Source organism: Apium graveolens, chromosome 8, assembly GCF_009905375.1.
Source record: "Apium graveolens cultivar Ventura chromosome 8, ASM990537v1, whole genome shotgun sequence".
Lineage (NCBI taxonomy): Eukaryota > Viridiplantae > Streptophyta > Magnoliopsida > Apiales > Apiaceae > Apium > Apium graveolens.
The window spans coordinates 259,695,824-259,708,742 of record NC_133654.1 but is presented as its reverse complement, the minus strand read 5'-3'; the positions used below and the strand labels follow the sequence as shown (position 1 = coordinate 259,708,742).

The 12,919-nt window shown below is 35.4% G+C and overlaps 1 protein-coding gene across 1 annotated transcript; it reads left to right on the top strand.

The window, feature by feature from the left end:
* Positions 1 to 1,301: 1,301 nt before the first annotated feature.
* Positions 1,302 to 4,108, top strand: LOC141680769 (secreted RxLR effector protein 161-like). Its single transcript, XM_074486898.1, has 3 exons — positions 1,302 to 1,368; positions 3,289 to 3,386; positions 3,515 to 4,108. Exons 1-3 carry the CDS (start codon positions 1,302 to 1,304, stop codon positions 4,106 to 4,108), a joined length of 759 nt encoding a protein of 252 aa, XP_074342999.1.
* The last annotated feature ends 8,811 nt before the right edge of the window (positions 4,109 to 12,919 follow it).

Below are 12,919 nucleotides of genomic sequence, written 5' to 3'. Positions count from 1 at the left end.
TTAATAATATAGAATGTTCTTGGAAGCACCTAGAATAGACCTTTGAGGTTCAAGACATTTAAGTTCATGGTCTTTTAAGTTCACGACCTTTAACTTTTCCTGTACCTAGGGAGTTGTATATTAAATAATATTCTACTTGTTTTATGAAGGCCTATAAACAGGACACTCTTTCAAGCTTTGTAATCATAAAGTTTTATATTATCATTTTGAGTAAATACAAGTGTGAGTTTATATCTTTTTTTTGTGAGTTAGTTATCTGGATTATTAAGAACAAGTTTCTTCTCTTTAATCTCCAACTCTTTTATACTTAAGTTCCAACAAAGTGGTATCAAGAGAAATGTTAAGTGATGTCTTCCAATAATAATATGTTGCAACCTTAATAGTTGAAAATGGTTATGAAGAATCGGCGAATCAAGCCAATTTCTCACTCCAACAATTCAACACTTTAAAGGAAAACCGAAAGAAGGACAAGAAGGCCCTCTACTTTAATTATCAAGCGGTGGATGAATTAATTTTTCAGAGAATTTCAATTGTATCAACATCAAAGAAAGCATGGGACATCCGTAACAAGGCCTACAAAGGTGAAGAAAAAGTAAAAATGGTGAGACTCCAAGATCTAAGAGGTGAGTTTGATTTACAAAAGATGAAAGAAAGTGAAACGGTGAAGGAATTTTATAATCGAACAATTTTAATTGTTAATCAACTTCGTGTTAATATAGACGATATTTCGGATAAAAGAGTCTTGAAATTTATTTTTGTAGTATGACTAAAAAATATGAGCATTTTGTTGTTGTCATAGAAGAATCAAAATATTTGAATTCTTTCTCTCTTGAAGAATTGTTGGGCTCACTATAATCTCACGAACTCCGCTTCAAGTAATTTGGCTCATCTCCTTCCGAGCAAGTTTTTCAAGTTCAAGACACTAGTCGTGGACAAGGAAGAGGTAGTTTATGATCATTTTATGGTCGAGGACAAGGAAGAGGAAAAGTGCAAATTGAAAATTTTAACTCATATCTAAGAGGAAGAGGAAGAGCTGGTGGAGGTTTCAATGGAAGAGGAAGATGTATTTCTTTAAATTTTCAATGCCATTGTTGTCATAAAATTGGGCATATTAAAAAAGTTTTTATAAAAGAATTAATGATGAAATAAAATCCAATTAAGATGAAAGTATGCTTCTTGTTATCAATGTTCAAGAAGAGTCACTTGATGATGTTTGGTATATCGATAGTGGTTGTAGCAACCACATAACCGAAAATAAAAATTGTTTTATGAATTTTGATGAAAGTGTCCAACGAGAAGTCATGACGGGTAACAACAGAAGGCTCATCCTCAAAGGGTGTGGAGATGTTCCAATACAAACAAAGAAAGGTACAAACTATATCTCCAGTGTTTATTATGTTCCCGATTTTAAGAATAATATTTTAAGTGTTGGGCAACTTTTAAGAAAGGGACATCATGTGAATTTTAAAGATGATTTTTTTAGACAAAAATGGCCTTCTTGTTGTAAGAGTCAAGATGACATCGACTAAAATGTTTCTATTGAAAATCCTAAATGAGTCTCTTCCATGCTTTTCTATTATTATGAATGACAAGTCTTGGCTTTGGCATCTTCAATATAATCACTTAGTTTTAGCACTTTATCCAAGTTTTCCAAAGGTCATATGGTGAGATGCATCCGAAGTATTTAAAGGCAAGATCGAGTGGGTGAAGATTGTATTTTTGGTAAGCATCATCGAGATCCACTTCCAAACGATGAGGCATGGCGAGCTAAAAAGCCATTGGAATTTGTAATTCAGATTTGTGTGGACCCATGCACACAAACTCTATTGGAGGTAGCCGTTATTTCCTCACTTTTATTGATGATTATAGTCGCAAGATGTGTATTTATTTTCTCAAAGAAAAATCTCAAGTATTTGAAGTTTTCAAATATTTTAAAGCATATGTGGAGAAAGAAAGTTGTCGTCATTTAATGACACTACGATCCGATCGTGATGGTGAATATATGTCCAAAGTATTTGAAAGTTTTTTTTAAGAATCATGGAATTCTGCTTCAACTAACGGTTAGTTCAACCCCTCAAGAAAATGGGGTAGCCGAGAGGAAGAACCTAATAATTTTGGAACTTGTTCGATGGATGTTGAAAATAAAAAGATTGCCTAAGATGTTTTGGGATGAAGCGGTTGCATGTTCTTGTTATATTCTAAATCATGCACTACTAAAAGTGTACAATGAAAGACTCTACAAGAATCTTGGAGCCACAAGAAGCCTTGTGTCTCTCACTTCCGAATTTTTATAAGCATTTGTTATTCTCATGTGCCCGATGAGAAGAGAGGCAAACTTGATGATAAATCTGAAAAATGCATCTTTGTTAATTATAGTGAAGCTTCCAAGGCATAAAAATTATACAATCCTATCACAAGAAAGGTTGTAATTAGTCGTGATGTGACCTTTAATGAGGAAGCTTCGTGGGAATGAAAGAATGAGAAAGAAAGATCAAGTGTTTTTCTTGATGATGATACATTTGATCCGGTTGAAGAACAAGGCTCCACTCCACCTACTCCACCATCTAACTCCCCGCAAAACTCATCATCATCATCATCATCCTCATGTTCTGATTCACTACTTAGAAAGATAAGAAGAATTTTGGAAGATAAGTTTGTTGATTTTTCTTTATATGCAAATGCGGATCCGGTCTCTTTTGAAGATGTCGCTAAAAAAATAAATGGAGGCATGTCATGGATCAAGAAATTGATATAATTGAAAGAAATTAAACATGAGAGTTAGTTCAAGCTCCTAAAGGAAAGAAACTAATTGGAATCAAGTGGGTTTATAAGAAAAAGATGTATGCATAAGGTGAAGCTGAGAAACATAAGGCGCGATTGGTGGTTAAAGGTTACAAACAAAAGTACGATGTTGATTACAAAGAAATTTTTTCTCCCGTGGCATACCTTGATATAATTTGTTTGATACTTTCTTTAGCCTCGCAAAATATATGTAAAGTTCACCAAATAGATGTCAAGTGGCTTTTTTGAATGGTAAATTGCAAGAAGAGGTGTATATTGATCAACCACCGGACCCTGTGAAGAAGAATGAATAAAATAAAGTCTATCGGTTGAAGAAGGCTTTATACGGCTTAAAACAAGCCCTACGTGCATGGTATAGCCACATATATGAGTATTTTATAAAGAGGGGATTCAAGAGGTGTCCATTTGACCATACACTTTACATCAAGGTGAACAAAGATAATATTCTAATCATTGGCTTATATGTGGATGATTTGATTTTTACAGGAAATAACCATGATGATATTGAAGAATTCAAGACGAATATGATAGATGAATTTGAGATGACCGATTTGGGTTTACTTCACTACTTTCTTGGTATTGAGGTAAAGCAAGATGAAAAAAGAATTTTTATCTCTGAAGAAAAGTATGCAAAGGATTTGATGAAGAAATTTTGAATGGAAGAGGCGAAACCATTTAGTACTCCTGTGGAGCTTGCTTGAAATTAAGTAAGGATGATGATTCTGAATTTGTTGATCCTACATTATACAGAAGTCTTGTTGGGAGTTTGATGTACTTGACCGCCACTCGGCTCGATATCATATTTGATGATAGTTTGATTAGTACATTTATAGAGAAACCAAAGAAGACACATTGGGTGGCCGAAAAAAGAATCTTGAGGTATGTTTGTGGAACAGTTGGAGATGGACTTTATTATCAAAAGGAAAATGACTCTAAAGTGCTTGGATATTGTGATAGTGATTTGTACGAAAGTGTTGATGATAGTAAAAGTACTTCGAGAAATGTTTTGTTTGTTGGCTCTTGTGTAATTACATGGATGTCAAAAAAACAACAAGTTGTGGCTCTCTCATTAGCGGAGGCAGAATATATTTCTTTATCATTAGCTAGTTGTGAAGCATTATGGATCACATGGGTGTTGGACGACCTTAATCATGCCGCTAAAGAATGTCCAATCATTTATTATGATCGCAAGTCAGCTAGCACTCACGGAAAATACGGTATTTCATGGGAAGAGCAAGCACATAAGAATCAAATATCATTTTATCAGAGACTTGGTGAAGAAAGGAGAAGTTGTGATTCAACATAGCAAGTCATAAGACCAAATTGGGGATATCTTTACGAAACCGTTGAGACCCGACATTTTTAAGGAGTTGAAGAATAAACTCGGCATGAGAAAAAGTTTAGCTGAAGGAGGGATATTAAAAGAGTTATAAGCTAAATTTTGATTACTATTTTAATAATAGAATGTTCTTGGAAGCACCTAGAATATACCTTTGAGATTCAAGAATTTTGAGTTCATGACCTTTAACATTTCATGTACCTAGGGAGTTTGCTACATTGTAATGTGCTAAATCATATCTGCACACCTTGGCAGTTTTTATTGGCTGCCAGAGTTTCAGGTTGATGATCGATTTAGAAATTTTTGACATTTTGAACGGATTGTTGATCATAATTGTTTTATGCAGAATTACTCCATACATAAGAAACCCGTTAACTAAGTAAACCCATCGACATTTGAAGCAAATAATAATGATAAATCCATCTATTAATCTGGTCTGATACATAAGTGATTAGTATGCGTCATCAAACTGTTGATTGGAACCACCAGAGTCTTCACCGAGGTTGTCCTTCTGCAGATTTGAAGACTGCTTTTTCTGGCTTCTGTATTTCTGCATTAAGGATTGAATTTTTTAGTTGTCCATAATTCTAAAAGTTATAAATGTAATTAATAATACTTGAATACAATAAACATTAGAAGCAAAATTATTATATTTGGCAAATAAAAATACCTGTACAACTATTTAAAAAAAATTATATATGTGTTGAACCACAATATATTTGTACAATTATGTACCTGCAAATGACTAGCAATATTCCGAGCAGTCAAGCCAGGCACATTCATTAAGCTTAAAATTTTCTGAGGCTTAGCTCTTGCTTCCAAAATAACACAATAGTTGGCATTATTTCTATTATACAAACATACAGATTTACAAAAAATTTGAAAAGAAAATTAATAAAAACTACTACTGATATAATTACTTGTTCGCCAAGAACGTTTATTGCTTGCAAAACCTTGTCATCAAGATCAGGAGTCCAAGTCAAGCGCGGGTTCTTTGCATGGTGAGCATCCTCCTCCTGAGCTTGATTTGAAGAATTAGGATTCTCCGTAATCTGCTTCTTTTTTCTTTTCACACTTTCTCTGTCAGTATTGTCAACATCCTCCTCCTGAGCTTGGTTTGAAGAAATGGGATTCTCCACAATCTGTTTCTTTTTTGTTTTCTCACTTTCCCTATCAGTATTGTCAGCATCCTCCTCCTGAGCTTGGTTTGAAAAATTGGTATTCTCTACAATCTGTTTCTTTTTTCTTTTCTCATTTTCCCTATCAGTATTGTCAGAATCCTCCTCCTGAGCTTGGTTTGAAGAATTAGGATTCTCTGCAATCTGCTTCTTTTTTCTTTTCACACTTTCTCTATCAGTATTCTCCACTTTCATGTGTAAGTTATTCTGCTCTTGATTTCCTGCCGCACCACCCCTACTGCCCTCATTGTTCTTCATTTCAATGTTATTTGTCATATCACGAGGCCTACTGCCATCATCATTCTCGGTTTCAAAGCAATTAGTCATGTTAGACAAAGCAGGCATTTCTCCTGTAACTAAACGGGCATTTCAAAGTAATTAGTCATGTTAGAGAAACCCTAGGTTCAAATTTCTCTGATCATTGTCCAGAACTATTATGAAAATGAAAATTTGTATGCAAATATTGAGAAACGACCTCAAGGGGAGAAACACGAGGTTGTTGCTCAATATCTGCTATTGAATTTTCATTATTATTATGATTTGTGTATTAACATCATTCACATCATCAAGAGTATTACCCACAATATTTATAGATTTTGGTCAAAAATTAAGAGAATTTGGAATTTGAGAAGCTCCATGTGCTCCTGTCTAGTCTCAATTTATAATATTAAAGGTTTGCACTTTAAGAAATTGCAGGCCGCTCCATTGACATATGTGGACTTGCCGAATAATAGAGGACCTTTTTTGATATCTAAACTTACGTCCTTGTTGCAGGAAAAGATCTTGTCTATGACTTCACAAAGTATAGTTGCAGTAGATTTAATTAAATCCTAATCTGAGACAAGTACTTATGCAAAATAAGGTGCAAAATAGTAGAATTTGTAGTAGAATATTGCAATTTTTAATTATAATTTAATCCTTATATTGATAGTTTTTTGGTTTTTTTAACAATTAACGGTGCCTAGATGAGATTAAATATTTTTATAATTATTGATTAATAAATGATTTTCACAAAAATTAGGCATTTTTTTCTCGAGTTTAAAATAATCAGCCACCTATGCCTTTATTTAAATCAATGTTTATACATTAAGGAATTGTTTTAAATATTTAACATTGATGAGAAATGAATAGGAATCTGGTAGCAAAATATGTATTTGAGTATCAAATGAAAACTTGGGCACTCTTGGAAACTGTTTATACCGATTATATCATGGTAACAAGTATAATTAACTAGGGTCAAGAAAGTGAGGACATAAAACTAATTAATAGTGATGTGCAAGAAAAACGGGGAGAGGCCCAACAAGACCCATGCACATATTAAACTAGAGAGCACAAAAAAGAGTGGACTGAGGAGGCAAGGTTCTGGCATGCTTGGAACCAGAATCAAAATCCAGGCTAATTGAGTTGAGAACATGCTGAAAGATAAAAATCAAGATGTATTTATTTTTAAAGCTAAATAATATTTTGGAAGAAAGCAAAACTTATATTTGTGAATGAATGTTCAACTGGGATTACATTAACCGAAATGAATACAACGCTTATAAAAGAAACTGACTACAACCCAAACACCTACAACCAGGAGCATTACCTGGTTGGTTTCCTCCTAAAGCGCAACTGCATTACACCAAGTCCGATACTATAATGAGTAGGTCAATCTATTCAAATCAATAAATAAAACAAACTAAACATGTTCAGACAATAAACCCAACATGCTCCCCCTTAGTCTAAACATGTTCCAGGTTCTTGACTCCAAGCATGATCCGCATTTTCTCGAACTTAACTGCAGACAAAGCTTTGGTTAAATTGTCACCTCGCTGTTCACTAGTGTTGACATATTTAATCACGATCAATGGTTGCTCAACACAGTCTCAAATGAAATGATATCGTACATCAATGTGCTTACTTCGTCCATGGAAGATCGGATTCTTTGCTAGATCAATCGCAGATCTATTATCAATATACAAAACAACAAGACCTCGTTTCATCTCAGTAATCTCACTAAGAACCCTTTGCAACCATATTCCCTGGCAAGCTGCATTTGTGGGTGCCATAAATTCAGCTTCACACGATGACAGTGCTACCCATCGCTGCTTCTGTGAAACCGAAGAAATTAGATTCTCATCGAGGTAGAATGCCATGCCGCCTGTACTCTTTTTATCCTCAATGCTACCTGCTAAATCGCTATCAGAAAGCCCAGGCTGAATATAATTACCACACCCCCTTTTATAAATTAAACCTTAATGCAGTGTGTCTTTTATGTATCGACATATTCTCTTTATAGCGTTTTGATGCAGCATTGTGCATTTTTCCATATAACGACTGACAATACCCAATGCATATGCGATGTCAGGGCGAGTATAAACTAAATAACGCAGTCCCCCAACTAGGCTCTTATAGTAAATTGCATCAACCGGCTCTCCATTAATGTCAGCATCAATCTGTAATTTGAACTCCATGACATACTTCACCGCATTACATTCACGCATAACACACACCACAATACGTTATAGTCTCAGAGATGAAATAGAAATAAGTACAATCCTTGAATCCATAATTTAAAAGTTATTACAACCCAAAATGATTACTTAATAAGTTTATAGTTAACTGTCATTATCTGCCACAAGTTATAATTATACATAATGGATTCCCAAAAGTAGAATGTCTGATCTACAGATAGATCTACCTCTGCAGCTATAATAGCTATGATCTCAATGGGAAGACGCGGGACGCTTCCCACACTCTTGCGCTGGGTTTGCTGGAGTCTGACCATCTTTCCTAACTGTTGTTGTGTGATGAAAAAATGAAGTAAGAGTGAGCATTACAGCTCACAAGGTTATATATAGTGTAATCAATAATACAAGTATCTAAATAGATAACTTACTGGAAACCTTTATCAAGTGTAAGGTAATTACTTACTGGATATAAGCTTAAAGGAAGATGAAGTTACCAAATACTTCACTATACTTATATCTTTTTATAAAACTACTTGAACTACCACCGTTCAAAGTATAATAAGTTTTCGAAGTTCATCACATAGGTGAGACTACAAGATAAGACTTGAATAGATTCAATCTTTGAAATATCATTTGAAAGAAATGAAGTTACGAGATACTTCATTAAGTCCCGATATATATCCATATATATCTCTCATACAATTCCTGAAAACCTATGTGATATAAAGTATGAACAGAGTTGTAATATCCAATGAATTTGGAAAGAAAAGAATTTTGGTATAAACCCGATATCTTGTTGATCAGGAAAATATACCAATAAGTAACCTTTTCTACTGTAGATGGATGAATTCCTCGCCGATCATCACCCTGGCCGCATTAGGACCTCGCGCTAGACCATTACCCGGCCACTCACGCGTGGATGGACTGTCACCCAGCCTCTTATACCTTCATAGACCGTACCCCGGCCTGTCGCTTATGCCGACTCGATTATATGGACTTACTTCCCGAATATTGGGCAAGTACTCAAATTTTTTTCTCAAAACAACAACCTCGTTGCGAGTATAAAATACACCACAGAGCCGGATCCCTCAAATTTTTGAGCGAGTATTCAAGTCCCCTTCGAAAGGAAACTCTTAAATTTGAAAACGAGTTTTGGGATCCGCTCTAACTTTTAAAATTATTTTGAAGACTCCAAAACATTTTTAAGAATGTTTGGAGTAATGCTGATTTAATAAAATAAATCAGTCCCGTTATGTTGAGAATATCTGAATATTATTATTTAAATAATATTATCATAAGGATAATCTTTATAAAAATAATTGAAGTAGAAGTTTTAAAACTCATACTTGAAATGAATAATAAATAACCAAATATATACTTATACGAAAGTACGATCTTTATTTGAATAATCAAAAATAAGTTTGATTATCGAAACATTATTCTTTAATAAAATAAAGAATATTATTTAATAAAATAAGTGGTGTCATAAGTCCTCGAATGAATATTCAAAATAATATTCATTAAATAAAATAAAGTTATCGAATAAACCTTATTCGATTAATAGTTTTGATAACTATATCTATATATATATATATATAAATATATATATATTATACTCGGGAATATAACGGGTAGAAAACTTACCTGAGCGACTGGGGGTGGTAAAAGGCCTGGGACGAGTCTTGTAACCTATAAACAACATATAAGTTGGAATTGAACAAAAGTCGCTTGAGAAACTAGACTTTAACCAATTAGACTCTAACGTTCTCTTATGGTCGCTTATACGCTTAACGATTCATATAAGTCGCTCGAGTACCCTCGGCTCCACCATTTTTAATAAATTAACCGTTACGAATTTTAAGGTGATGCTTTTGCGAATACCTTACCAACTGACCTATTAACCTTACACAATTGTTTCATACTCCAATTAGTCATTTAAGGACCTTAAGCAAGGTTTCAAAGTAAGGCGAGGGGAAATGGTTCGTTCGCGAAACGCCGTTACTTAAAACGGTCATTTCTCGTAAACCGTACATCGGATTCAAGCGAACCACATATCAAAACGAAGCTCATAACATGAACTATCTAAACAATGCAATGGTCAGAATCTAACAGTGAGTTCATGGGTCCTGAAATTAAGAACAAAAACAGTCTAAGGTAAATCGGGCATTATAACGGCTATATTTACGTGATTACCAAAGTTTATACTAATCCAAATCAATCACAAACCAACTTACAAGTAACATTACAACCAAAATCCATCCAAACCTCACTACACCAGTCACTTACTCCATGTTTTACCCAACTCATTCAATCAAAAATAAAAGCTACTAACCATACTAAGGTTCATTAACTAATAACCAAGATTCAACCATCAAAATCACTACAAACTCAACCAAACTCTAAACATACATGAATCATGCTTCTCATGAACCATAACAAACAAAACCAAACCTAATACTCAAAGTAAAGCTAGGGTTTGGAGGGGTTATACCTTCCTCGGAGTGATTAGAGTAGCTAGGAAGCCTTAAGAAGCCTTGAGATAGCTTAGGAATGCCTTAAGTTAATAATCTTGAAAACACTATTCATCATCTTCTTCCTTGATTTATTGGAAGAGATTCATGAAGAAATAGAAGCTTAAACTCCTAGGATATCCTTATCTAATAATAAGGGACCTTGGGTAATTACCTTGCAATTTAACAAAGCTAGAATCTTGATTTTTGGAATTTTTCTCCTTGAAGATATGAAGAAGGCGAGACCTAGATGTTCTTGGGAGAGTGTTTTATTTTTTGAATGTTTTTGTGGTGGAAAATGAAGTGAAAGGGATATTTGGATGATTTGTTGGTTAATTAAAGTGAGTGGAGTATGACTGAGCATGACATCATCTTGGTGACTTCATCATTTGCCACTTGTCATCACTTGGTGGTGGAAGCATCTTCTTATGCTAATCCTTACTTAATTGCTTGATTATCATCCATAATCCTTGCACTAATCTCTCTTGCATTACTTGTCGTTTAATTGTTTTATGACTCGTTTATCGTTCGTTCTTGCTAATCGTTTGTGGGATCATATCCGAGATCTCATTACTTGGGTTCCCTTAACCTTTCTCAATATATTATATTCCATTTTTGGTCCTCTCTTATAATCCTCGAATTTAAATCATTTTAATCATGTTACCTTATACTCAATTCTTTCGGTATCTGGTGGATTTTCGGGAAAAATTAAATTGTTCGAATTTGGATTCTGACGATCTTTACATACACTTATATACCATATAGAGTACTAATAAGATCTCAGAATATCACTAAAAGAACCCCTACATAGTGTGGCATGAAAAGTTTTCTTATTCAGCATAATCAGCAAAACCACTATTCAAAAGGGTTACAAAAAGTCCAAAAATTTTGGTGTTATTACAGTCTCCCCTCCTTAAAAGGATTCCGTCCCGGAATCAGATAGAAAACAAATGGGGGTACTTTTCTAGCATTGCGCTCTCTAGTTCCCAAGTTGACTCCTCCACATTATGATTTTGCCACAAAACTCTGACCAACTTGATAACCTTGTTCCAAAGCACCTGCTCCTTTTTATCCATAATCTTCACTGGTTTCTCCACGTAAATCAGGTCTGGTTGCATGTCCACCAGCTCGTATTCCACTATGTGCCTGACATCTCGATGATACTTCCTTAGCATTGACACATGGAACATATTATGAACTTGTTGTAGGTTCGGGGGTAAAGCTAGCTCGTAAGCTAACTTCCCAATCCGTCTTAATATCTCAAAAGGTCCAATGTATCTTGGGCTTAGTTTCCCTTTCTTACCAAACCTCATCAATCCTTTCCAAGGGGATACCTTTAGCAGTACTAAGTCCCCTACCTCATATTCCTTGTCCTTTCGGGCTAGGTCTGCATACTTTTTCTGCCGGTCTTGGCCTGCTACAAGTCGTCCTCTGATGAGATCTACTATGTCTTTGGTCCTTTGGACCACTTCGGGTCCGAGCATCTTTCGCTCTCCCACTTCATCCCAGTATAAGGGAGATTGACACCTTCTTCCGTACAGGGCCTCGTAAGGCGGCATTCCGATACTTGCATGAAAGCTATTATTATAAGAAAACTCGATCAACGACAAGTGATCATCCCAACTTCCTTTAAAGTCTATTGCACAGACTCTCAACATATCCTCTAGTGTCTGGATGGTCCTTTCACTTTGCCCGTCCGTTTGGGGATGGTAAGCGGTACTCATATTTAATTTGGTTCCCGCACATTCTTGAAAGCTCCTCCAAAATCTTGAGATGAATACGGGGTCTCGGTCTGAGACAATGGCCGCTTGAAATCCATGTCGCGTCACTATTTCCTTAAGGTAAATATCCACCAGTCTACCGACTGTGTATCTCTCATTGATAGGAATGAAGTGAGCTGACTTTGTCAGTTGGTCTATAATTACCCATATGGCATCATGATTGGCTTTCGTCATTGGCAAGCCTACAACAAAATCCATCGCTATCTGTTCCCATTTCCATTCGGAAATCTCTAGGGGTCGTAAAATTCCACTGGGTCTCTGGTGCTCTGCCTTTACTCTTTGGCAAGTCAAACATTTGCTTACCCATTCTGCTACATCCCTCTTCATGTTGGGCCACTAGTAATACTCCTTCAAATACCTATACATCTTGGTACTCTCCGGGTGAATGGAATACCTTGAACTATGGCTTTCATCCAAAATCTCGTCTTTAAGCTCTTGAACATTCGGGACCCAAATCCTCTAGGAATATCTCATTATCCCCTTATCATCTCTCTTAGTATAGATCTCTTCTCCAGTCATTGACTCTTTGCCTTCATTCATTACTTTTTCTTGGCACAATCTAATCTTTTCCAATAACTCTGGTTGCATCGAGATCTCAAACAGCTTTTCAGTTCCGGCTCCGGTTACCTTTACTTCTATTTCCATTATCTCGAAATCCTTTATCAATTCTTCCGAAGTCATTATCATTTTGAGTATTTCCTTCCTACTAAGGGCGTCAGCCACCACATTGGCTTTCCCTGGATGATAGAGAATCTCACAATCATAGTCCTTGATTAGCTCTAACCATCTCCTCTGGCGCATGTTGAGCTTTTTCTGCGTAAATATGTACTTGAGGCTCTTATGGTCTGTGAAAATC

What these genes read in the sequence shown, in the direction of transcription:
- LOC141680769 (XM_074486898.1), top strand. Translation starts at nt 1,302, where the DNA reads ATGACGGGTAACAACAGAAGGCTCATCCTCAAAGGGTGTGGAGATGTT. An exon ending in TCCAATACAAACAAAGAAAG is followed by an intron (nt 1,369 to 3,288) that starts GTACAAACTATA and finishes TGATTTTTACAG; the next exon opens with GAAATAACCATGATGATATT. An exon ending in ACTACTTTCTTGGTATTGAG is followed by an intron (nt 3,387 to 3,514) that starts GTAAAGCAAGAT and finishes AAATTAAGTAAG; the next exon opens with GATGATGATTCTGAATTTGT.